Source organism: Heterocephalus glaber, unplaced genomic scaffold, assembly GCF_053883595.1.
Source record: "Heterocephalus glaber isolate CG9 unplaced genomic scaffold, H.glaber_assembly_v1.0 deba00001673, whole genome shotgun sequence".
Lineage (NCBI taxonomy): Eukaryota > Metazoa > Chordata > Mammalia > Rodentia > Bathyergidae > Heterocephalus > Heterocephalus glaber.
Genome location: NW_028258410.1, coordinates 24712643 through 24739235, shown reverse-complemented (window position 1 = coordinate 24739235; position 26593 = coordinate 24712643). Strand labels below are relative to the sequence as shown.

Here is a 26593-nt window from a genome sequence, read left to right as displayed (position 1 = left end):
AAGCCCCTGGGAGACCATCGCTACGGCTGAGCCCCTTCCACTGGGGCTGCAGTCCTTGTGAACTCTGGGACAATCATTCCTGAGGGGCTCTATTGACTCCAACTTGGCAGATGCAGCCTTCCAAAAGTCAATTCCTCTGTGGGAAGTGAAAGAGTATAAAGAGCCAGTCTTCTCCCTTCCAAAACCAGTGTGAACTCAAGAAGTATAGTTCTTTCTTGTCTCCAATAGCATCACCCTTAATATTCCAACCCCAACAAAGCCATGCTGTTCTTCAAGGCCCACTGACACAACCTAATGGAGAGCTGATGCTGTTGGGGCCCCAGACATAAGATGACAGAAGTCAGAGCCTGGCAGGATTCTAGGAGAGAGTCTGGCATAATCATACATGCAACAAGGGATAACAACATACTTACACCAGAAAATTTATAGAATAGTTATTTAAGATCAACCTCTTAAAGCTTTGTATTAGTCAGCTTTTGTGCAGTAACATAATCCTAGATCTTAATGATATACACAGACAGTTATTTCCTGTTCTTGGGTCTGTGGATCAGTTGTGATTTGGACAGGTGTGGCTCTGGGCTGAGTTCAAATGTGTTCCATCTGTCCCTTTTTCCAAAAACTAGACTGAAGGATCAGCTGCTGCCAGGGACAAGTTTTACTAAAAATGGACAGCAGGCAGGAGAGAAAGCAGAAATACATGATACCTCTTGAAACTGTTTCCAGGTACTGGTCCAGGGTTCCTTCTGTCCCTACTATGTCTTATAGCCAAGCTCAAAGTCAATGGAGCTTTGTCAAAATTCAATACGTAGTGAACTCTGCCCGAAGGTAGAGTCAAACTTTGCAGAACAATAACACAGTCTTTCACAAGTTCTCAACAAGAACCAGGCAGAGGGTCCTCTTTCAACAAATGTTAGGTACTAATAACACTGGGATCACGATTGGAATAGCATTTGCTGAGGATTCACTGGAGCTTGGAAAAAACTATGACAGGGGAGGCACAGTTTGGAGGACTGGAGAAAGGACTGGAAAGCTCAATCCCTCTTGTTGGGTCAAGGCTGACTCTAAGAACCGATGGAGCCAGTAGTGCCTGGAGAAGAAGGAAAGGCTTCAGCCAGGTCAGGTGACACTCAGCTGTCCTTGGGACCCATGGGAACTGGAGGAGGCAGCACCCCATGGAAAAGTGACTTCATGGCAGGGTCAGGACTTGGCCCAAGACTCCCCCCAACCTCTACTCTTAGGTAAATCCCTCTCTACCCTCACCAGGAAGGAGAACATTTTGAGACTGAGTTGATTCCTTTCTACATATTTTTCGTTTAAAAAAACTTTCACTGTTTATTTTTATTTTTTTTTAGACTGAAGCTTAACTCCAAAAATAGACAGTCTTTTTCAGTAGCCCCATCATTAGCACTTGCTATAAACACTGTGTCCCCCACATGTGGAACTACAAGCACACCACTTGAAAAGAGCAATTAGAACAGAAATCTCCTGAGAATGGCTGACAGCAGTGACTGTAGTTCCTGGTGCCCACAGTCTCCCAAGGGCATGGCTAGGATCCAGGCCTTCCCTGGAGCAGCCAAGGCCTGAGGGCAGGGGGTGGATGTTGTTTGCTGCTAGCAACCTGGCATCTGCTGCCCTGTGTGCCCTGTGTGCCTGAGCATGTCCCGCCTCAACAGGAACTGTCACTCATCTCACCAGCTCCAACTCTGTGTCCTTACTCAGGTCGCTTAACCTCTCTGAGTCTCTGGTTCCTCCCCTAGAAAGTAAAAATCATAATTGTGAATTCTTTGGGGGAATCCTCCTCATTTTATATACATGAAAGAGCTATTCGATTCATGAGACCAGGCACCAACAGAGTTCCTTTTACACGCAGTGATCTTGAAAATACAGAAAGTCAATTGGACACAGTTCTTGGCTTTCAAAGAGTTTGTAATCTAAAATGGGTTCCTTCCAGGTAAGTAAGATTTGGAGATAATTATTGTAGCTTATGAAGGTGGGGAAATCCTTCCTGGAGAGGAAATGCCTAGACTGAACTATGAAAGGCTTGACAAAGTAAGGAAGAATATTCCAGAGAGAAAAGGTAGTCAGTGCAAAGGCATAGAAGCTGCCCATAGTTATTTTAGATGGTTTCCAGTCTGAGGTGAAGTGGAATGGTCTGGAAGAAAAAAGACTGTGAGGGGCTTCACCTGTCTCCACAAAGAGGCAGTAAGTACTTGAGAACTATCTTGCATTTATACAACAAATGGCTGCCGAGTCCTTCGACATGCCAAGAACAAGGGCCATAAGATGAGCAAGCACAGACCCAGTGCCTGTTCTGTTGGAGCCCAGAAACGAATGTACTTGGCATATTTGCTACATGATGAGCAGTTTAAAGAGGTCACCTTGGTTAACAACTGTGGGCAAGGCAGAATCAAAAGACTAAGAAGCAAGCACGAGGACAAGTCATGTAGCAGTAGGGAGACTAAAACCTATCTAGCATGCTTAATAAAGGAGGTTTATGGGAAAGCCATATGAAAACTGTGGCTGGAGAGTCATGGGGTCCAGTGCGTGACACATTCCAGGTGGCCTGTGGCCACTGCACACACATGGAAAGACATACACCTGCTCTGCATCATCAAAGAAAGAAGGTGAATTCGGCAGAAGTGAAGACATAATAAAATAACTCAGAAGGAGTTGAGAGGAAGGTCTCAAATCTATAAAATGAATAGGTGTTGTGGACTGAATTGTGTCCCCCAGAAAGATATGTTTGGGTTCTGACCCAGTTACCTATGAATAAGACCTTATTTGTAGACAGTCTCTGCAGATGTCATCAAGCTAAGATGAAGTTCTCCTGAACGCAGATGGGCCCCAACTAATTATGCGTATCTTTGTAAGAAGAAGACTGTTTGGACACAAAAACACACACAGAAGAAGGCTATGTGGTGACAAAGACAGATTAGAGTGATGTGTTCTCAAGCTAAGGAGTACCCAGGACTGCAAGCCACACCAGCTCTGGTTCTGGGCATCTCAGAAATGCACATCTAGAAGCCCTTCTGAGAGAAGCAGGAAACAGATTCTCCCTCAGAACTTCCAGAAGGAACTAACTGCCACAAGGCCCTTTCATTTTGCACTTCTGGGCTCCAAACTGTGAGAGAATAAATCTCTGCTGTTTGAAGGCACCCAGTATGTGGAACTTATCATAGCAGCCCTAGGAAACTAATATACTAGAGTAAATGTGTACCATTGGCACCCTTAGGAGTGGTGAGTTGAAGCAACCCAATACCTGCATTCAGAAAGACCAGACCCAACCAACCCTGCAGGACAAGACCAGGAGGTAGCTGGAGTCGGCCCTCAGGCTGAGGAGCTGCCAGCTCCTGTTTTGGTCATGCCTCACTCATCCCTCATGACCAACCCAAGAGATCAGTCTCACCATGCTCACCTTATAGACGTGACAACAGGCTTGCTACATCATGGTGGCATGTCCTAGTCTCAAGGTGGTGAGTAACAGAGCAGGCACTTGAATAGAAAACATCCTGTGGCTTACTTTTGGGCCACAGAATTATATGCAGACAGCTTCTGTCCACAAAGCACACAATATTTAGAGCTAAGAGCTATATTCTTAGCATTGTCTAAAATTATCTCACTCATTAACTCATTTCTCCCTGTTCTCTCCCACTAAAATGAATATTTCAAGACAGGAAAAGCCCTGTCCTGCATGTGTCTGGAAGATTTCTTGGACTTAGTAAGCATTTAATAAATCTTTGTCTCATTGATGGATCAATAAATAGAGACATTTGGAGACTAAGGCCGTACCACCCAAGGTGTGTATTTCTGTACTAGCTTCAAAAAGTGGTAAACAGTACCAATTACTTGCTGTCTTTGATCACAGAGAACTCACAGGAAGATGTTAATGCTGCACATTGTGCAGGCCTCAACCCTGCACCCCATGGCAGAGCTGGGAAAACCCACATCAACAACTCCATCTGAGCAGACATGACTGGTGCTGAGTTCAAAACACTGACATGTCAGCAGCTTCATTTGTAAACAATGAACAGGAAAGCCTTCGAGCAGGAGCCACGGGGAAGGAAGACAGAGCAGGGAAAGGTAAAGAAGAGGAAGGAGGAATGGAAGCTGAGCTCCTCAGAGGGAGTCAGCAGCACCAGAGGAACTGACAAGCATAGCTGTGGTAAGTGGTGAGTGGTTACCTGTTTGTGCCCTTTGATCACATCAGAAGTGTGACAAGAGAGAGGGAAGGGGCAGAGCTGGGCAGACACTGACAAAAGAAAGGATGCTGGGGCCTGGGAGGGAGGAAGACAGGGAAGATAGGTGTAATCTTTATGGTTAATCTTGATATGTCAACTTTAATGGATTAAGAAATGCCTAGCAGATCAGAAACGCATGCCTCTGGCTATGTCTGGGTGAGCCATGGAGGCAGGGCCTTGGACACTATACCAGGTCCCCTGCCCATTCCTTTCTGGCACTGTTATCCTGCTCTGCTTCCTGGCTGCTAAGAACTGAGCAGCTTTGCTCCTCCGCATCCTTCTTGGATGATGTTTCTGCCTTAGAGCCAGCACATCACAGACTGAAAACAAGAGCCAATTAAGCCTCTTCTCTTTAAGTTGTAGGTGCCAGGTATTGTGTTCAGCAATGGGAAAGCCAACTAATGCAAAAGATGAGGCACAGAAGGAGAGGCCAAAAAAGACAGAGGCAGATATAGGGATACAGCTCAGTTCTGAACAAATTCACTTCAAAAGCAGCCTTCCATCAGAGTGAAATTCATCATAGCAGAAACTTAAAGTGGACCATTCCCATTGTTATTTAAGGCTGAAACCAAGGGCCACAAACTATAGACCACCAATGCCGATCAGACTTCACTCTGTGTGCTCAAATCCCTTCTAGCGGGGAGGGCCATATGCCAGGGGACTCTATCTCTATCCATTCCATTCTGTATTCCAGGAATCTTCTTGAGGGGAAAGGCTCCTGCATCCTGTTCTCATCATGAGAGCCTGACTCTTCATGCTCTGGACACAAAACTGGGCACATGACTCTGACTGGGCTGCTCCACGTGCTGCTGGACAGAATGACTGGGCCAGTTTGGGATGCCTGACCCAGGCAGGGATGGGCAGAACCCTTTGATGGTACTGACATTCAGACATGGAGAAGAGTAAACTCTCTTACTCTTGAATTTATGAAATGAGAAGTGTGGATTCAGAGCTGTCAGCTCCTCATTTGGCTCCAATTTGCACCATGAGTATTTCAATGAGGAGCAAACAGAATAAGACATAGAGACAGGGCCCTAAGATTACCATCTGAGCCTTAGGATGGCCCTGCACTGAGGGCAGCTATGTGTCCAGACATCCCAGAGATTCCAGCCCACAACCTCCCTCCAGGGCTTTATCCAATTAGATTTGGGCTGCTGCCCTCATTGAGGCCCCAAACTGAGAGTGTCTCTCTTTCTCTGTCACTATGCTGGAAACAGCCCCTGCTGAGTCCTCTTAAGTGTTGTGTTGATAGTCACACAGCATTGGCAGGACAAGATATCCAGACTCAGCTGGGTATCAAGGACTGAGGCAAGGATGGTTTGACCCTGGTGGTGAGATGGGCTCTGCTTCTGAGATGTAGAAAGGAGGCAGGGAAGAGCCATGCATAGCCACAGGAAATTAATCCAGAGCTAGTGGGTAAGACTGCCAAATAGGGCCAGCAGACATGAGCTATACCAACAGGTCTCAGGGAAAATATGCTGTCAGACTGTTCTACCTAGAAGCCTCCAAGGAAAGTGAGAGGAGGAGGAGCTGGACATCATAGCAAGAGGCCAGTACTTCCACCACCAAGAGCTTCCTAATGTTTGGGTGGCCAGGGCACTTGCAAGAGCAGGAATCAGGAATTCCTCACACCTACTTAGGGGCATTTGCATTCCTGTGCTAAAAACTCCTTCTATTTGCCTTAAACTCTCACAAGTCTGCTACAAAGAACTTGAATGTGTGTGTGTGTGTATGTGTGTGTGTGTGTGTGTGCATATGAATTTATTGGAGAAAGGATGAAGAAAATATAAGGGAAGAAAGCTGAGTTCCAAATTAGGATGGTACAGAGTGGACAGGAGGTATAAGGAATGAGAGAAAAATGAGATAAAAAGTCAACAAGAACATGAAGCCAGATGAAGTTAGATGTGATCAGAAGAATGTAAGTCCCTAGAATACACAAAAAAGGTAAGACAGAACAAATTCTGCACCAGCATCCAAGGTCAGGGTAACTTCTGATGACATTCCAATGGTAAATAACTTTGGGGGTTGGGAGAGCTGCTCTCGGGGACAGCCCTGGGACCCTGGTACAGGCCCTCTATGTAAAGGTGACTTCCACAGTAGGCTGCCCACAGCTGACATCAGGGATCAGAAGTCATTCAGGAGTCTCAGTCCTGGCTGTATAAGGGAGGACAGGAAAGATGATAGCTTAAGGTTGAGACAGAAGGGGTTGGGCATGAAGCTGTTGGAAATACATCAAGGCCTGGAAGGAGAGGATCTGCCACTTCCTTCATCTCTGCTTATCACAGAAGTGAATAAATAAAGTCAGCAGAGTCTGGGACTCAGCAGACACCTGCACAGACACCTAGGAGTCACCCTGATCTCTAGGCCTACAAGCTTGGCTAGTCACTTAATGGACTACACTAGCTCAGCTGCTGGGGGTGAAGGATGGAAGGAGGCAGTGGGGTCACAGGGGTGAGTCACAAAATAGAAGTCACAGAGGTGAGTACAGAGGCACCTAGGGCAGGAATGTCCGGGGAGAAGAGCAGCCCTCTGAGGAGCCAGCCCTGGGCATGGAGCAGGAGAACTGGTTTTCTCTCCTTGCTGTGAGTTCAACTCAGCACCACTTCTGATCACGGGCGGGCTCCTACCAAAGGCCGAATGGGGACAATGACACTGCCCAGATACTATTAGTGTCTGTCTGTGTGGGAGGCCAGAACGAGAATTCTAAGCCCTCAAAGCAAAAGGGTCAGTGTAGGCCCAGAGCTGTCCTGGGGCATTGAGGTGACTGGGTAAGAAGCAGTAGTCATTCAGGGACCCTAACTTCCATCCAAAGATTCTGCCTGCCTGCACACATGGCCTCCAATGTCACAATAGGAGGGGGAAAGAGAGAGGCTCCCATGTGAGGGACCTTTCACAGGCCTGGCTAGGAAGGGGCTTATGCCCACATTCCTTTGGCCTCATCTGGATGCAGAGGGAAGAGAAGTGTAGTCTTCCTGCCTACCCACAAGGAAAAATAAATGGCAGAGAGAACAAAGAATGTTGTCACAAGAGTCTTTGAACTTCCTCAGCTAGTAAGAAGTAGGCCTCACATGCTGTGATTCCCATTCTTCATTCCACTGAGCTTCAGAAAATGTGAAGTAAGCAACATCATTCTGCCCTTCTCACAGATGCAGAAGCTCAGCTTCAGTCATTTGCAGAGTTTAACTCAACAGCAAGAAGAGGACAGATCCAAAAGACAAACACAACCCTGCTTGCTTCTAAATTAAAGCTCTCAACCTCCCTATAAGAACGTGTTCGGTTGCTTGGAAGACAAGCAAATCACAGTCCCAACTCATGGGCCCTCAGTAGCTCCTCCCTCACGTGTATAAGAGATCGGAAGCGCAAACTACAGAGTAATTTTTGCGGCTGATTAACTCAAATAGGAGGCCCTCCCTCACTGAGAACAGGAGATCAGTCGCTCTGCTAGTAACCATGTGCTCCCTGCCACAAGGCTACATTCCATCAGAAAGGAAAAGGCTCCTTTCACTAGGTTGAAAGAGAGCCGCATCTGCCCCCGGGTACACATAGAAAGCAACAGGCACACTATTCTGATTAATAATAAAAATTTGGTACAAGCACATTTCATTTTAAGAGGAGACCAAACCCTATTCTCCTTTTTTACCAGGTCTAGGAAAGCATGAAAAAGGAAGAGAATCACATGCACTAGGAGGAAAAAAAAAAACTTTAAAGAAGCCCAAAAAATCCACCTGCCCAGGTGGTGGGAAAAAGAGATTTTATAGTATGCTTGCATCCCCAATGAGGCAAAGCTATGGCATTTGTTTCTCTTACTATTTTAGGAATCCATTCTATTGTTTAAGAAAAGGAATTAAGGTAATGACATCTAATTAATATAATCCTCTCTTTCGATGCAGAGAAGTAGAGTTCCTGAGAAACAGTCACTCAACCTAAGTAAGAACAGAATCGAGGCTATGTCAAGACCTCTCCTGAGCACTGGCTCTGAGCTCCCTGCATCAGGAGAAACACATGTCAGGCAGGGCACTTGTGTGTGAACTTTTCAAACAATGAAGCACGGGTACAGGAAGCCTCATTGATCATACTGAGAACTATCCATGTCACCCCAAGCTCTGAGATCCTGCTTTATGGCATCATCTGCCCCATGCTAATTGCTCCAGTTTTGTCTTTCACACGTTTAAATGTGTTGCCACAATTTCTTTATGAGGATCATTTCTAAATGACTCTCAGTGCTTGCTTTTAAAGGGCAATGCACTCTACTCCACCTCCTCTCCCCATTGCATACCCAGCTGCAGTCTCTGGGCTCACCAACAGGTAACTGGGCTTGGGCTAAAGAGGCAGCATGCTAGGTGAGTGTGGGCACAAGGACAGTTCTATGACCAGCTGGGCCAACTTGGACTGAGCATCTGGATGCCTTACCTCATGCACCAGGTCTAACCTCACAGGGAGATCACCAATTCTTGAAATCCTAGTGCAAGACTCACTCTATTGACCACATCAGCCAGGCTCCACCTGAGCTCCCATAGTTCTTGAGCTGCATGGGTCATAGCTAAGGTCATTCCAACCCCTTTCCTTAACATTTACTCACACTATCTCCCTTGTGTGTTCTAGAATTTGTAGACTCTACATCAATCAATAACTGTTGAGATAGATACTTTTTAAATTTTCAACAATCTCATCCCCCCCGCCCAAATAATAATTATCCAGGCTTCAGGTTACATAGAATTTGGACTTTTGATCCCAGTATCAATGGCAGAGGGAAGAAGCATGATCTTACTCATTTCCAAGTAGACTAGAATACTCAGGTTGAAAGGGAAAGTCTGGGGAGGTGGCTAATGGCTTTTCTCCATCCAACTTGTAATACTAGCATAATATTAGTTACTATAACAAATAAGCCCCAAGGCACTGTAGCTTAACACATAATTTGTTAACAGTAATTTGTTATTATTTAAATAACAGGCCTGCTTAGGAGACAATTTTCTTCCACAAGGTGATTCATCACCCCACATTGTTCAATATTGTGACTGTCACCTCCTAAGAGCTTGAAGTTGTCTGTTTCCAGCCAGACAAAGAAGGATGAGAAAATGTGGTGAATGATGACCCACTTTTTAAACTCCTTGACCCTAAAAGAACGTGCAGAACTTGTGCTCATGTTCTTTGACTGGAACTAATCACAGTGCCCAAGTAAGAACCAGGCAGATTGGGAAATGTAGCCCTTGGTTACAAGGATTAGTCCACACAGCTTGGTGGGCACTTAGCCCGCTCTATTGGCTGACCTGTTTCTGAGAAATTTCTGCACTGGGGAGTTAGCATTTTCCTTACTGTGTTTCAACAGGTATTTCATGGGAAAATGGACAAGAGGAGGCCCCATCTCATAAGTAAACCAGTAGTCTAATGTCAATTTTCTAGCAGGGAGACCTGGACTCAGAAAAGCTGAATTCCTTTTTCATAGCCCCATAAACATTTCCACCTTCCTTCTCCTGCATCTCATAACCCACCTTGCCTGAAGCCCACAGGGTTGCAGCTGAACACTCGGACATCAGAGATAAAGCAGGGAAGGGGTCTGGACCAAGGCTTCTCAATCTCACCACAATTTCCCTATAGGGCTGAATCATTCTTCACTGCAGGAGGCTGTGCTGTGTGTGGTAGGATGTTTAGGACCATTTCTGAGCTCTACTTCCGGTAGGTGCCAGTGTCCTTCTTCCCAAGTATGACAATCAAGACTGTCTCCAGGCAGGGCAGCCGCCCTAGAGATGGAAGAATCACTCTCAGCTCCGAACCACAGGCTGAGGCAAAGGCTGCATACAACTTTTAGAGGTGAATCAGGCTATGGTGAGAGGACAGAGAGAATAACCAGGGCATCTTTCCAAAGCTAGAGGCCATACTTTACTTGAACTTAGGTCCCTTAAAGACAATATTCCACATAAGTCTGCCACCGAATAAAGCATTATGGAACACTGGAATTAGGAGCAGCAAAAATAGTCCCCCTTACAACAGGAAGAAGACAAAGCTGGACTTCGTGACTGAGAGGCTGAGTGCTGAGGCTTCGGCATCTTGATCTGCGACGTGGGACCAGGGTGAAGACTGACCACAGTCTCGCACGGAGATAGCCAGTGTAGCGTCTGGCATGCAATAGACAGTCCACAAGCGGTAGCTAACGACAGCCTCTGCAGCTAGTTCCACAGCCCCAGATCATCCTTCCATTTGATCACAGGAGGGTAATGTTCCAAGTGAATGAGGATTTAATGCAATTGCCATTTGATTTAATTTCCAAATGCGTTAAAACTGTTAATGCAACACATCAGCATGCAGCTGATGAAGTAGTCAAAATAATTCAAGGAAACCAATACTTGTCAGGTTTTATTTATCCACATTTACGCTTCTTTAAAAATAAGCTGGTCTTTGTGCCCATCTAGAGTATCATATACATAGATATTTCCCAGTGAGCTTCCCCCACACACATATGTTCAAGTTAAATTTCTCACTTTGCTCCCATCTGTCATTTCTCTTTTCCCCTGAAAAACTAATGCGGACATTATTGAAGAGTGAGGAAGGCAGAGATTAAGGTGAGGTAGCTGGCAGATGTGGGAGGACAGAAACTGATAAAGGTAAGAACACAGAGAGAAACTCTGTTTACCTAGCTTCTCTATTTCTACAACCTCTCCCCCAAATCTAGAGAAGCTGACACCGCGATTCCATGGTATTACTACAGAGTCATAAAATGATGTTCCTAAGGCACAAAGTTAATTCAGGGCAGATCAGTATTTGAAACCAATATCTCTGATTTGCAATCTATGTGTTTTTGACAATTATAATTATGGTAAAAGAAATGATGCAACCCATTCATAAAAATTAAAACTAAAGAAAGACAAAGAACAAGAACCTGAGCATTCAGGTATTTTCCTATAGAGAATAAAATATACATAAATGAGGATGAGGATGCTAAGGTTTTTCTGCTCTAAAAGCCAAAGTCAGGCATAAAGTAGGAGGAAGGGAGGTGGCAGGGTAAATTGGATTGTGAAAATTGTTAAACTTTAAGACAAAGGTTGAGGCCCATATATTCCCATATGCAGGACTCTTGGGAATATAGATAGGGTTCAGCTTGAGGCAAGTCTTTCCTTAAAAGGAACTGAAGAAAGTCCAGGTTATTTCAAATAACCATCCTTCTGGTCATATAGCAGTTTGCATAAGTAGCATGGCTTGAGCAGATCTACTGAAACCCAATACTGCAACCAAAGCAGGCCAAGGGAAGGCCATAGAAGACCACAGGGAACTATGCTCATAGCTTCCACAAGTATAAGGGAAAAATGTAAGACTTAAAGGACAAGATACAGCTAGAGGGAGCTGTCAAGGAGACAGAACCTCCTCAGAGGCAGGAGGAAAACCAGAAGCTCCAACAACGAAGAGAGGTTAAGAAAGGAAGGACTGTCACTGACCAATTCAGATAATAAGCCTATCCATCACCTTAAACACTTACTGTTTCTTTGTGGGAAGAGCATTTGAATGTCACACTATATCCCATAAAAATGCAGTTATTGAATGTCAATCAAAATAAAATAAAACTTTGAAAAGCAAAATTTTGAAAAGGAAGGAATGGTGAAGGGTCTCTGAGGCAGCTGTGTGCTTGTGAAGAAAGAGGTTGAGAACTCTCCCAGGGCACAGCAGGCGTGGCAGTGTCTCTGCGTGCTGGGTCCCGTCCCAGCGCTGTGGACCAGGCAGGAAGCACAAGTGACAAATCTCCTCCCTTCAGGAGCTTCTGTTCTAAGAAAGACGGGTGGTGCATGGCTGTAGTCTAGATCTTGAATGACCTCACAAAGGTCCCCCAAAGGGTTTGATCCCCAAGATAGAGCTCCTGGGGAGTGGCAGAACCTTTAGGACTTGGGGCCTAGTGGGAAGTCCTCAGGTCTTTGGGGGTGTGCCTTTCAAGGGGACTGTGGCACCCCAGTTTCTTCTTCCTGCAAGAGGTGGGGAGTTTGCCCCACCGCATGCTGCCCACCATTGCCATCTGGCATGCCCACCAGATGCCCAAAGCAAAAAGAAGTTCTGCCTGATCTTGAGTTGGAACCTCAAAAACTGTGAGGCTAAATAAATTTTCTCATTTGACAAGTTAATTATCTCAGGTACATTGGTATTGTGGTGGAAAGTTAACACAAACCCAAATAGGTGAAAATGACAAAGTCAGGTAGTAAGTGACGAGGCCTAGTAAGAAAATCAAGAATACTGTAGGTAGGGCAGGGGCTGGAATGGGGTGGGTGTTCTTTTAGATAAGGTTGTCAGAGCAGGCCTCCCTGAGAAGCTGTTCCCACAGCAAAGAAATGAGTGAACAAAATGAGTGAGCCATATAATTATCTGAAAGTAAAGCATTTCAAGCAAAGAGAAAACAGCAAGTGCAAAGGTCCGCAGATCAGAAATAGCTTGGTATGGTTCAAAGAAGAGGAAATGAACCAGTGTGGCTGTAGTAGAAAGTAAGAAGACAAATATGAGGCTGGGGCCAGGAATCAAAGAGATAGAGAAGGCCCATATCTAGAGGCCATGGTGAGAAGTTCGGATTTTATTCTGAGGGGGATAAGAACTGTTGGCAGGTTTGTATAGGAAATGCCATGATTTAACCTGGTTTCAAAGTATCACTCTGGCTGATGTGTAGAGAATAGACCTCAGTGTTTCAAAAATGGAGCAAGAAGGAAGGTGAAACAGTCATCCAACTGAAAAAAGAGGGGGTGTGGCCCCATGCGCAGTGATCAGCAAACTGTGGCCCGTGGGCCAAATCCACCCTTTACTAGTCTGTATAATTAAATTTTTGGCACATAGTCATACTCATTCATTTGCATATTTTTCAGGCCTGCTTTTGCTACAACACCAGAGCTAAGTAGTTGGAACAGAGACCATAATGCCCACAAAGCTGGGGATAGCATCACGTCCTATACAGGAAGTTCACCAACCTCTGGTCCAGGGTGTGAAAAGGCAGAAGGGGTGGGTTTGATGTAGACTTGGGAGGTGGAGTTCTATCCAGGACAGAGGCCAGAGGCCAGCCTGGGCTCTTGTACTGCAGCCTGGTCTCTAACCACTGAGAAATACAGGCCTCCAGGTCACCTCTGCTCTAATGACTGGCAGAAAATGAGAGGATAGGACTGAGTGAGCCTTTGCATTGCTCCATGGCTCTCCAAGTGCACTACTCAGAGTGGTGCTGGCTTCATCTTTTCTCCTAGAATGTGCTTTTCCTCCCCTGCTGCTCTCACTGAGAAGGTAGCAGCAAGCAGCCTTGGCCACTCAGAAGGCTATGGATGCCACAGCAGCTGATATATCCTGCTTCCATCTCAGGCCTTACTATTTCAGTGCATGCCAACTTCTGACTCTCATATCAACCCTCATTGGCCACAGACTTTCTCCAAAGCCCCAGGACTCCCTTCCTATGTGCAACCAGGAAATTAGCACCCTCAGGAGCAGCCCTCAACCAATAGTGAAGGGATTAGTATTAGTATATAAATACCCCACCTCCCTCGTGCCTCAGGAATTCCACACTGATCTCTAGAATTCCCCAGTAAGACTGAGCTCCAGATGTCCACAGTGGCCACTTACTGAAAAGTTCCCCCTTTATTGGGATGCCCTTTCTCCCCATCTCATTTCTCTTTATCCCAAGTCTTCTGCACTCAAACTTCTTCTCCTAGTCTGCTTCTAGGGTTCCCAGTCCCCAGTGCTTCTTATCTTCTTGCCTCTTGCAAACACAGGCTGTTTCTTTGGCCACAACCAGCTGCCTGAGAATGGCTTTTCATGAGGCACAGCCAGGTCCAGTGAGGAAAGAAGAGCAGGACACAGAGCTCCAGCCTCACAAGTAAAGCACACTGTTAGCTACAGACAGGGCTGCAGTGGAGCCCCTGATCCCTCCAGCTCCTATTCTGGTACAAAGAGTCTGCAAATGTCCCAAATGTGTCTGTCACTCATGTCTCAAAACTAGTCCAGGCTGTCCCTGCTCATGAGCCTGCCAGGCCGCAGGATTTAGCTCAGAGAAGGATCTACTTCCAGACTCTTCCAGAGTGTATTAATTGTTCTGTTCTCTATATTTCCTCAGTTTTTAACTGATTTCAGGACTGGAATTTGAAGAAATGTGGGATAGGAGGGAACAGGTCTAGCTTTTCCACTTGTAAGTCACATGACCTTGGGAATGCTCCATAGCCTCTCTGATTCTTCATGTCTTCAGTTATAAAAAAGGGGATGCTAACAGGGTTTATACAGTTATTTTTAAGATTGATAAACTAGTGTAGCAGGTGCCTGAGACAACTTCCCTGGCCATGTGCCAGAGATTTTCATCTTCCTACCAGCCCACAAGCTTATCCTAATATCTGGCACTTCGTTGGGCTCAATAAACCTTTATTAAGCAAATGAATGCAGAAAAATGTGAGTCTGCTACTCCAGCTATTCTATCTTTTGACCAAAGGCTGCAAGCCAAATCACTACAGAATTCAGACTAGTGAATGAGTAAAACAGGTCAAGTTAGAAAAGTGGTCAACTCTGAAGCATGCGTCTCCAAAACTGGGCAGCCTGCTGCTGCCATCCCAGAATGGGGGCTCGGTGTGGCCTGACCTGACACAGCTTCAAGAAGTATTCAGGCGTGGAAACAAAACATTTAAAATAGAACAGATTTTGCAATATAAGTGAAGCGTTCTACAACTGATCTCAGCCAGTGGGCTGAATCTGGTGACCTCAATCCTCCTTCGGGAGGGGGAGACCTCAAGATGACCTAAAATTAAATTTCTACAGTGCAAGATGGCACTCCTTTAAGCTGAGACAAGGACAAATTGACAGTCTTTGGGCAATATCCCTTAATAATGATGGTAAAAATATGATTATTGGTAGTTACAGACCTCTTTTTATGAAGGCCTACCTTGTACTAGGATCTACCCCTATAACAGGTGTCTCTCGGTCATAAAAACCCAGTTAGACATGTTCATGCCACTATACAGATGAAGATCAAGAAAGTAAGGCCAGGAGTACATGCATGCTTTACCTGAAGCCACACAGGCAGCTGGGAACAGGACTTAGACTGAAACTCAGTTGTGTTTCATTTCAGTCCACAATCCTTTCCCTTGCTCCTACCAAAGGGGCTTAGCTGTAAGCTGTGTTTAAATACAAACTCCTGATGATCAACACCAATATTATATATATTTTTTCTAGGCAATAAACTCACACAGATGAGTTCTGAGCCCACAATAGGTTGTTAAATAGAGCTGGAGGACTGGTTTAAAAATCAGTACTAACAACCAGCATATGAATTAGAACATTTTCACCAGGATGCAGTTGAATTGCTTTGGTTGAAGACATTATTGTCCTAGATCAAGCTAAAATACTTGAAAATCAAAGATGCTTGGAAAACAAGAAACAGGGAAAGAATAAGCGCCCTTATGAACAATGGCGTGGAACAGGTAAGCTGGGGGATAAGCTACCCATTGAGTGAAACTTCCATCCCAGAGTCATTCAACATATACCCAACCCAGTACATTATCACAGCTCAGCCAACAGGTCTTCAGCATTAGCTCTACTTTGCTTTCATTGTGGTCTGTACCTCACCCATTATCAAATTCAGTGACATCGTCTGAAGCCCTAATCTTCACGATCTCAGGATGGCACATGGGCCACCAGCCAGCCAGCCATGGGCTCCCCTGTGTGGGGAGAGACGGACCATCTGGGCCTCTGCTGCTTGGCTGGATGTGAGCACCTTCCCTGGAAGCCACCACAGTGGCCCTGGCTCCAGGCACCTCCGGCAGTGAGGGTCCTGTGAGCTCCCTGCTGCAACATGACCAAGATTCCGAAAGAATGATGCTAGTGGAGGTGGTGGGCCCATGTGGCCCAAGGGCTGAAGACAAGATGGGCCAGCTGCTGAGATTTCCTGTCAGTGGCAGACACAGACAGGGACCCAGGGAACTCTGACCTGCACAGACCCCATGACCCAAATGTTCCCAAGTTCACATTTTCCCCTTCTTCCCTTTCCTTATACTCACTGCATTCCTGTGTGGGGAGAGAACACAGGACACCCACTTTGCAGACGCCTTAAATTATTTCTCCCAGACCACAGAAGAACTAATTAAATTGACACCTGAGTCAGATTTTCTGTTCCACCTACAGAGCCCTTCTCCTCTTTGCTGCCTTACTAGGAAATTCCACCTTCATGGGCCACTTATTTGTTTTTTTAACAAACATTTTAGAACATGTATACCAAGTACTGCTCTGAGAATTCCTACATCTATTACTGAATTTAATCCTCACAACACCCTCTGAGGGAGGTAATCCTATACTCTGTTTCCAGATGAGCCAGATGAGGCCCTGAGAGGTTTATGTCTTGTTTAAGGTAACTGAACTGGGCCAAGATGGGGTCAGGATTTAAACCCAAGAATCACAGCCAGAGTTGAGAGCATAGAGTTCTCTTTTGCTGCTGAACTAGAGCCAAATGGAGGAAACCTGTGTGCAGGAAAATTGCAGGGCGATAATTTTCTTTCTGTGACACCCCAGGGTCAGCCAAAGGCTCAGGACCCCTTCGCTCACATCATTTGTGTGAAATATAAATTTATCAACATTCAAGAAGAGGAAATGTGGACTACACCCCCTCCACTAGGACAGGACTTGGCGCTTGAATCTCCTCTTTGTACTATTTCTCAGATTTTCTCTCTTCCCTGGAAAAAGAAAGATTAATATTTTCCCCTTAAATTTTTTTTACAATTACTTCAGTATTAAGGTGCTTAAGCACTCTGGCTCAGCAAACACAAAGAGTTCTTAAGAGGAAGCAAGTCATTCTTCATATGTCAGTTTCCCCCAAATGCTTTTATTCACTGCCTTGCAATGGTTTCTGGGTACACACATGCGCCTGGGTGACAGGTTTCTTCTGTTACGGAGTATCCCTGCTTTTCACTTTCTTGTTTTGCTTAGATACCATGAGCTCTTTAGGAGTGGGTGGGTGTGAATGTGCATGCACACACAGATATGCACGCACAGGGAAAGGTCAAATGCATTTCTCCAAGAAGCTGAGCCTCTGGAAGTGAGCCAGGAGCAGAGCATGCATGAATTAAAACAGCAAGTGATCTAGACAGGCTCAGGGGCTCCTGTCCTAAGACCTACCTGCTTGCTTCCTATCTGTGCCACTTTGGCACTCTTCACGACAGGGGCCAAGAAGGCCATGATCCCCAGACCCTCCAGCTGTGGCCAAAATGGCATAAGTCAGACTCAAGTTGGACCTAGGCTCTGGCTCTTAGACTACCCTCTGTCTCTCAACCTGGTTGTGTCCATCCTCTCAGCTATGAAATGAGTTGAAATACAACCAATGTTCACAGTTGCAATTAAGATAGAGTGAGATAACATATGTGAAGGGACTTCTCCACATTCAAGGGACCAAGTTGCGGCTTATCACCAACTGAATATTAAAATGAGGGGAAAGTAGGCACTTAAAAAGTGATATCCTGTGCTAAAAATGTGGATGAATTTCATCTAGATGAAATAATTAAATAGGGCCAGATTACAGACAGTGCCAACCCACCATTATCCACTATGAAAGAGCCTGGGTACCACTCAGCACATCCCTTAATGTGGAGCAGCAAGGGCTTCAGGTAAAGGTTCCGTGCAGCAGTGCTCTCTGGCTCATATTGACAAAGCTGGCGAGTACACCTAGGGCCAGAGGCAGCACTGTTCCCCTCCTTAACTCTGGCTCAGATTGAACAGCCAACACAGGAGGAATCACTTTCCCAGTGGTCACCTCTCTAAATGCAAGGCACTGATGCCTCACCACATTCTCTGACCCAGTAGCCTCTAGATTTGCCTTCCCATGTGTCCCACCCTGCAGATGAATGGTAGACATGAGAAGAATAAGCCAAGTATTTCTGGTTCCATTTGTCTATGGGTGAAGCCTTCAGAGTACAGCACCAACTCTAAAACACATTTGCCCCATTATCTCTTCACCAACTTTGTACCAGATACCGGTGCTCCTAAGACCATGGGGGAACATGACAGAATACAACAAATTCTCTCCTGGGGCTCCCAGTCTGGAGTGGAAGGTCAGCCATGAAAGAGGTGTAATGAGCCTTCCAGGGGACAGCTCAGAAAATTACATATTCACTGAGTATTTGAAAGCTTTGCAAAGGCCACTGTGTCACTCAAATCAATCTTATAGCACAAAAAAGCAAGGATATGAGCCTAATGTGATCAAAGTAATGGCTTCTTTTATATATTAAAAGCAATGAATGTAAACAAATTTAACGACAGTATTTTTGTATTAGTTGCTTTGTTCACGACTGCCTAATTTGTTGATCTTCAGCTTAAGCGTTCATGACATTATGGTGATGAAATGATTCCCTGCTGAGGCCAATAATTCATTTGCTCAACCATTATTCCACATATTTCTTTAAGGTTGAGCCTTATGAAATGACTGACTGCAGATCAAAACAGTCAAGCCCTGGGAAGTCCACATGGTTCACTGCACACCAAACCCATGCCAGTCATTGTACTAAATGGGAGACTTAGGATAAGAGAGATGATGCTCCTCTTGTCATAGAGCTTATCTCCTAAAAGACAAGACAGAAATCACCCTGTAAACAAAGAAAGAAACGATCACTGTGAAGTATGATCAGAGCTATTTAGAACTGATGATGTGATAGAATGTGATTACCAAGAGAGGAGCCAGGGTAGTTCTCTGGGAGTGGACGCCATACTGACACTCACACTGAGACTTCCATGAGGACATGTGATCAGCCACATGAATGTCCATCTGGAGTCAAGATGGCCCAGGACAGAGAACCCAGCATGTAATTCCCGTCCCGGCTCTGGTCAGATTACGTGGGAGCCAGCGGGGAGAGGTCAAGGTTTCCAGAACAACCCATTCTTTAACCAAGAAGGCCAACCCTAAAGCCTTTTGGGGGCTCTGTCAATGCTTTGTTCCCTTCAAACACACCAGGCATCCTCCTATGGCTGGCATAATATGAGCAGCTTCATTATTTCATTCACTAAATTATGCTATATTGAAATTTAATCGATGAACGTAACAAGAACATTCATATGCTGTTGTTGCCAGCGTAAATTGTCAAACTGGTTTTTCTTTGTAAAAGCGTAATATTGCAAAACAAAGAAAACTCTGTCAGGCTGCTCATATTCTTTGGCCTACTGATTCTACCTCTGAGGGTTTACCTTAAGGAAAGAAACTGGTTCAATGGGATAAAAATGTCCTCTTCAGAAGAACCACATTGAGGTGTTAATTGTTGTGCACCCAAAGGAAAGAAAAAACAAAAACACCTGGAATTACCTTAATGACTGCAAATAGGGGGATGTTTAAAAATAGGAAAATGCATTTGATGAAATGGTGTATGCCCATTAAGCATGATAACAGCTTATGTACAGCTTCAAAAACAAGTGGGATATTCAGCCTCTTGAAAGAAGCAGAAAAGAAAACAACATGCATATTTTAACAGAAAACACCTAAATAGCACCTCAAGGTGAACAAGAACAAGACAATTGAAAAGGCTTGAATCAAGGCCAGTAGAGTAGAGATTATTTATTTTAAAAGTCCTCCCAAAATATTGTCATTGTATTGAATTTTAAATTTAAAATCCCTCAGAAACAATCTTGTGAGAACACGACAGGAGAATGCCACCAGAGCACAAGGACATTTGTTCATTCTGACTTTTAATACAAAATAAAGCCAAATTTGGAGATGCCCTCTGAGTTGTGTATCCCATAGTCGTTTGAGTATGTAACCCACCTGTAAGACTCAACTCTGAATCAAACAGTGCACTGTTGCATGATTTTATAATTGTTTCCCCTCTTTGGGGGCTGTGTAGGTTAAGGAGGATGGGGTGATTGGAATCCCGAGCTTCATGCTACTGTAGGAGAGAGGGCTTTCATTCCCGTGAAGGGATGGAGCAGAAGAGATCCAGACCCTGTCACTCTGAGCAGAGGCTTGGACTGGCGTACTCACCTTTCACAATCAGCTCTGCGTAGTTGGAAACGCCAGACCCACCATCCGAGCGGATCACGCAGCGGTATTTGCTGACACTGCGCTGGGCAGTGTCTGCCACGCTGACTGTGGCCGAGAAACGCCTGTGGTTAACCACACGAGTGACCATGAGGGCCGTGTCTCTGCCATTCCACTGCTGTAAGATACAGAACGAGAAGGAGAAAAGTCAGCACCACAGGGCTTCTAGCAACCTCCAGTATAGATACCCCCCGAGCCTATGCTCCTGGTGTCTAGAACTTTCCACTAATCTTAGGGTTCTCGCCCTGGTTTGTGCTAGTGATCTGATTCAAGAATAAACTTGGTTAATGATCTGATTCAAGAAGGGGGTGCCTGGTGGCAAGAAGACAAGGCGAGAGCCACTAAAGATCATCTTAGCTCTTTGCTCAGACTTCATTTGAGGTTAGCTGTAGCTCCTTAACTTCCGCTCTTCTATCTTCCTCCATCCCTAAAGCAGAAACCACAGCATTCCCCCCAAAGACAGGCTTGGGTAGATTAGTGAAGACCCAGCCCACTGGAGTGATAACAAACAGGCTGTCTCTCAGTCTCATAGCTGGTGACCCACAGGCTCTAAGCCTCACCCGTAGCAAGCTGTCACCAGGAATAGGGGATATGTCAGAATGCTTTCCTCCTTGCCATGAGCTCTTTCCTCTGCTCGGACCGTCCTGTCTCCCTCCACACCCATGTTCAGCTCTCCATCATTGCTAGTAAGTGCTCGTGACTGTCACACCACCATCTGAAAGCCAACCATGTCTTCCTGTCTAGCAAACTTTCCACACATCTTTGCCTGCAAATGTTCCTTTTTTACCCTGTGGATTCCCCAAATATAGGCTTCTGCTCTTTTCATTTCCACAACCGAATTGTTAGACACTTCTAGAATCAAGGTGAATACACACGGGGTTTTGTCTCTAGCTGCCTGAGTTTTAAGTGGGATATTCTGTGTTAGAATAAACTTTTACAGTTACAAACTATGATCATGTGTAAGGCACATGCTCGTGAATATTTATTAAGCACCTAGTATACACCAGCCCCTAAGCTGGGTATTTTGGGGTAAATCTCCTTTTAATCTTATACTCTTGTTTGAGGTATGTATTATTGCTGCTTTTCTCAAAAGAATTCAAATGTCAAAGAGGTTAAATAAATATGTGGAGCAAATAACTCCCTTATCCAGGATTTCCAACTTCAACTCAAACACTCTTTTTTCCCGAGGCCTTTCCCCTACTGCCTGCCTTAATTTAAATTTTTTCTCTCAAAGTAACATGGAATGCTTTAATTGTCTGGTTGGATTTAGGGAAACCTTGTGATTTATAATTCTCATGCCCTGAGCCTTCTGGGATGTGATCTTCATTGCTCCCTGCACAAAGAGAACAGTCTCACCATGTGTATAACCTACTTACCTCCGTGTCATCTTTCAACCCTAACCCACCCACATCAGTGACAGGTCAGAAGGGGGAATACAGGAATAAAAAGAGCCACCTTCTCAGGTATGTGGCAGCAACTGAGTCAGTACCAACACCATTGTGGGGGCAGTGAGCACAAAGACAAGAAACACAGAGTAGCCAAGTCCCCACCAGAGAGCAAATAATGAGAGACCTACCCCAGACTAGATGGGCGATCATAGGCGACATTTTCTCTCTCTTTTATTTTTCACTTTTTGGCATTCTCCAGACTTTCTGCCTCAAACCTGTATCACCCATATATTTCAATAAAATAAATGTGATTTCCAGAATGAGAGGAGAGACAAGCATAATCTGCCCCTCCCCGTATAAGAAACTACCTAACACAACTTGACAAAAACCAGTGTAATTGGGGGAAATCATCAGGGTTGAAACTTCCAACCACCTGCCTTGTACCCTGACACATATTTACAAGAGATAGAACAACTTGGACCCAAGTATGAGAAGCTAACAGATAAAATGAGTAATTTCCCTTTCCACAGTAGTGCAATGAGGAAGTCAGGGAATTTCTGACAAACACTAAAAGGTTGCCCTGATTTGGAAAAGAGATATGGAATGGCGGAGAGAGCTTCATAAGAGGTGGGGTCACCAAAAGGACCCCATTTTCCCCATTTCTGAGCAAGGCACTGCAAGGCCACTGTGGTAGTAATGGATGAGTTATTGAGGAGGCTTTTGTAGATATTTTCCAACTGGATTTAATTATAACATTATGAAAATACTTTTCTCTTTTTATTTTTAAAGCTTATATTGAAAAAAACATTATTAGGCACTTAGGTGTTTTATATTCCTTTTCATTTAATCCTCATGAAATATAATAATTATTATTAATTATTACCCATCACTCACCTCCTCAAGCATCACCATTTGTAAATGTGAGCATATGAGTGATAGGTATGACACCAAGATCCACTTATTTGCTACCAATTTTGTTTTTCAGCTAAGGAACCAAAAAAACGGGGTGGGGGGCGGGTAGAGATAGGAATACTGTGTAAAGGATGAAGGAAACTAAGCAAAATTGTACAAACAAACCATGAGACACAGCTCAGACAGCCAAAGTTTTGAAAAGCTAAGCAATTCAGGAGACTAAGAAAGACTGAGTGCAGTATCAACACATGTGATGTTGACATGGGCTCCACAAAACATGTCCTATGTGATGAGTAGATAGGAAAAGTCCTAAGAAAGAAAATAAACCTGGAGGAATCAGGGAAGAATCGTGAGAAAAAAAAATCCACATGCAGAATTCACCATGGCATTGGAAGTAAAGAGTAGAATGACCATTGCAGAAATTCAACACCTTGGAGGGCAGGATTGAGAAAATAACCCAGGGAGTAAAAAAAGAAAGTAACAAAAATTGGAGATGAACAAACTGATAAAGAAAACAGGAAATAGATTATGGCCTACCACAGAATGGCTGCTTATAAAAAAGAGAGTCAAATAAATGGACTACAAGTCATAGTCCAAGACTACAGACCAAACTAAGATCTGAATCTTCAGAATGAAATGACCATCCATGTACTTGATAAAACCTACATAAATGATATTCATAAAGATACTGGCTGTTGAGGACAAAGAAATAAAAAAACCTAGGCAGAAAACATTATTTCCACAAAATTGAACCCATTTGGTGAAAAAGCTTCTCATCTAAAAATTGTTTCCAAACCCAATGTGACCTCCTCCGACTTTGACTGGTCCACCAGTGGTCACAGTGAGCTCCCAGCAGACAACGGCAGTTAACGAGATACTTGTAAGAAGACGGGGCTGGAGTTATAGAAAGACAGGATAGAGGCTGCTAAGAAAAAATGAAGGTGTTATGGCTTCGATCAAGAAGTCCCTCAAAAGCCTCCTATTTTCAGAAGTGGAGCTTTTGTAACGTGACCAGATCATGAGGTGCAATACTTATCAGTGAATTAATCCACTGATTCATTCTTAGCTGAATGGGCTGTAAGGAGCTTGGGCCTGGCTTGGAGAGTCAGGTCACACTTAGGGTGTGACATGGAAAGGTATGTCTAGCTCCCCTCTCCTCCCTTCACTCTGCTTCCTGGCCACCATGACATGAACAGCTTTCCTCCACACCAGGCCCTTCCACCATGTTGTTTCTGCATTTGAGCCTGCCAACCATGGACTGAAACTTCTCAAACTGTGAACCCTAATAAACCTCTTCTCCTTTAAGGTTTAAGTGTCTGGGATTATGTCTCTGCAATGAAGAAAGTAATCAAAAGCAGAAAGTAAATTCCAGGTTTGTGAGACCTTAGGCAGGCAATTTCATGTCTCTAAGTCTCAGTCTCCTAACATGTACAATAGATTTGATAAGGACTCCCATGGAATTATTATGAAGAATAAAAGAGAAGGCCTATATGTAAAACACTCAGCATGTGAAGGAATATTGTGTTGTTGGCAGAGCTTTCCAAGTTAATCGTGAAATTAGCAATGAAAAGTGTACACAGGATAACAGTGTCCAAAGGTGCTCACATCCTAATCCCTAGAATTTGTGAATATATTACCTCACTGGGCAAAGAAGACTTTGAAGATGTGATTGAGGATCTTGATATTGAAAGATTTTGGAATATCCACCTGAGCTCAATGCTTTTTTTTTTTTTTTTTTTGGTACCAGGGATCGAACTCGGGTCCTTGCACTTGCTAGGCAAGCGACGGAACCACTGAGCTAAATCCCCGGCCCCACCTGAGCTCAATGTAATCACAAGGGTCCTAACATATAAAAAAAGGAGGCAGCAGACTCAGAGTCAGAGAAGAAGGGATGGGACAGAAGGACAGATCAAAGTGATACAATTGCTACCCTAAAACTAGTGGAAGAAGCCAAGAGCCACCAGTATAAGTGGTTTCCAGCAGCTAGAAAAGGTTAGAAAATGGATTCTCCTGGGGCTCTTTAGAAGGATAGCATCCTGCCAACAACTCAACGTCAGCCCGCTGAAATCCTTTTCTGACTTTTCACCTCTACTATAGGAAATAAATTTGTTTAGTTTTAAGTCATTAATTATGTGGAATTTATTATAGTACCAATAAGAAACTAATGCAAAAAGAAAGTCTGGTTAAGTGCAAAATATTCATTTTTCACATTATGATACTTTAAATTTTATTTTGATGCTGCCTCCATTATCATTTACTCATTTTCTTAATGATGTTAGATTTTAGCAGAACCAGGGAAAATTAAGTGCATCCCCCTGAACGATTCAGAATTTTTTGTTCAGCTCCTGCACCAAGATGCTGTCTCTTCTTGAAGGATAGGAAATTGCAGGTCGTCTTATAAAATCTCTGGAAAACAGGCCTTTTAATAATCACACTTGTCATACTGGGAACAGGCAACAGCAGGACAGGGACAAGCAGGAGGGCTCAGAGTCCTAATAGGAAATAGTGCTATGATGGACCATGGGCAAGGAGAAATGGAGGTGAAGTTTAGAGAGAGGAGCCCAGACAGGAATAGCCTATGAGTATGGCTGGCTAAGAAAGGCAAGGAAGGGCAGGCAGGTGCTGAAAGCTGAGGCAGTGAGCACAAATTCAGGAATCCAGAAACGGAAATCCAAGATATACTAGAAGCCTGGGGAATAGGTGCCCTCTTAGATGGTGAGAGAATCAGACATCAGAATGCTATGAACACGGAGAATGGATGTGTAGGAAGCACAAGTGCTAGCTGCCGTCTCAGCCCCACATAAAGGCAGAAGACAAAATGCAAAGGGAGAAAACAATGGGCAGTCTGGTTAAACAAACAGACTCAGAAAGACAGGGCCATAGGGAACTGAGCAGGCTCAGATGGGCAGGGAGGAGTGGTTCAGGGGACAGTGCTTGAAGCCTGGAGTGGGCCACAACTCACAGACAAGGTGTGAAGGTAGATTCCTAACCAAGGGCTGGGAGCGTACCTCAGTAGTACAGTACTTGCCTAGTACGCACAAGGGCCTGGTCTCAGTCTCGACCAGCACACGCACATACACAACCAAGACATCAGGTGTTATCATATAATGCACAGAGATGCAAATGCTAGGATGACAGGAATGAGGAGAGGACGATGAGGGGAAGTCAAAGTCCTGGGAAGAGCCAAAGAGAAGCAGGACTTGGAAGAATGCATGTGGAAAGCTGGGAAAGATGTTGTCAGATCCAGCCATTATCCAACACTCTGGCTTTCTGGTAATTTTCTTCTGGATCCTGTCGCATTTTTCAGACATAAGTATATCCTTCCTCTGAAATTTCAGTGCACACTTCCTTTTCTATTGTGTCAAGCTTTCCAAGTCATGCTTGATGTTCTAAAATGGAGCCATCATCCAGCTGATGCGATTCTACAAGCCAAATGAAGACATTCCTTAGGGGCCACTGATCAGTGGTATCTTAAGTCTGGACTTGCTGGAAGCAAAACTTGAAACGTGATGATTGAATGCTCTCAGGAGGAAGGGAGTGAAAGAGGAAAGAAAGAGGCTAGGGAAGGTTGTGGCCAAAACTGCAGTATGCAGACTCCCTCGGAAGTCCTAGAGCATCAGGTATGCCCTATAGTCAGCTTGACCTTGGTGTAAGGAGGTCAGCATTGGTACCACCATGGCAGCCAGTCATCCACCATGGCTCGCCAGGCAGAAAAGAAGGAAACCTCCCATCTGACTGAGGGCACTTCTCTAGGGAGAGGAGCCATGAGCCTTGAGTAGCCAGCAGACATAGTGCTGTGGGTTGGGGGCTCTGGTTTGGAAAGGGGATCTGTCGAGGATAATAATAGCATCCATTCTGCCTGGCACTCTCCTATCTCTGTCATCTCCTACAGAAAATGATACACGGTGTCTCTTGAAATCCAACAAGCCACTACCTTGGAATTTGCTCGTGCCTTGTTTCTGACTCCATTATTTTTTAAAAAGGAGCAGGGAACCAAGCACTGGAGGACACTGTCCACAGCATAAAGCTTCAGTGCCCTACAGTCGGGCATAGCTCCCTAT

General features: G+C 44.7%; 1 protein-coding gene across 18 annotated transcripts in view; it reads right to left on the bottom strand.

Annotated features, from left to right (window-relative positions):
• Nucleotides 1–26593, bottom strand: part of Ptprt (protein tyrosine phosphatase receptor type T) — a 1083111-nt gene that overhangs the window by 636030 nt on the left and 420488 nt on the right. For all 18 annotated transcript variants that reach the window (XM_087197882.1, XM_087197888.1, XM_087197890.1 and 15 more), the window contains exon 6: nucleotides 20176–20350. In XM_087197882.1, coding sequence (XP_087054008.1) covers nucleotides 20176–20350 — 175 coding nt within the window. The remainder of the gene's footprint in view (nucleotides 1–20175; nucleotides 20351–26593) is intronic.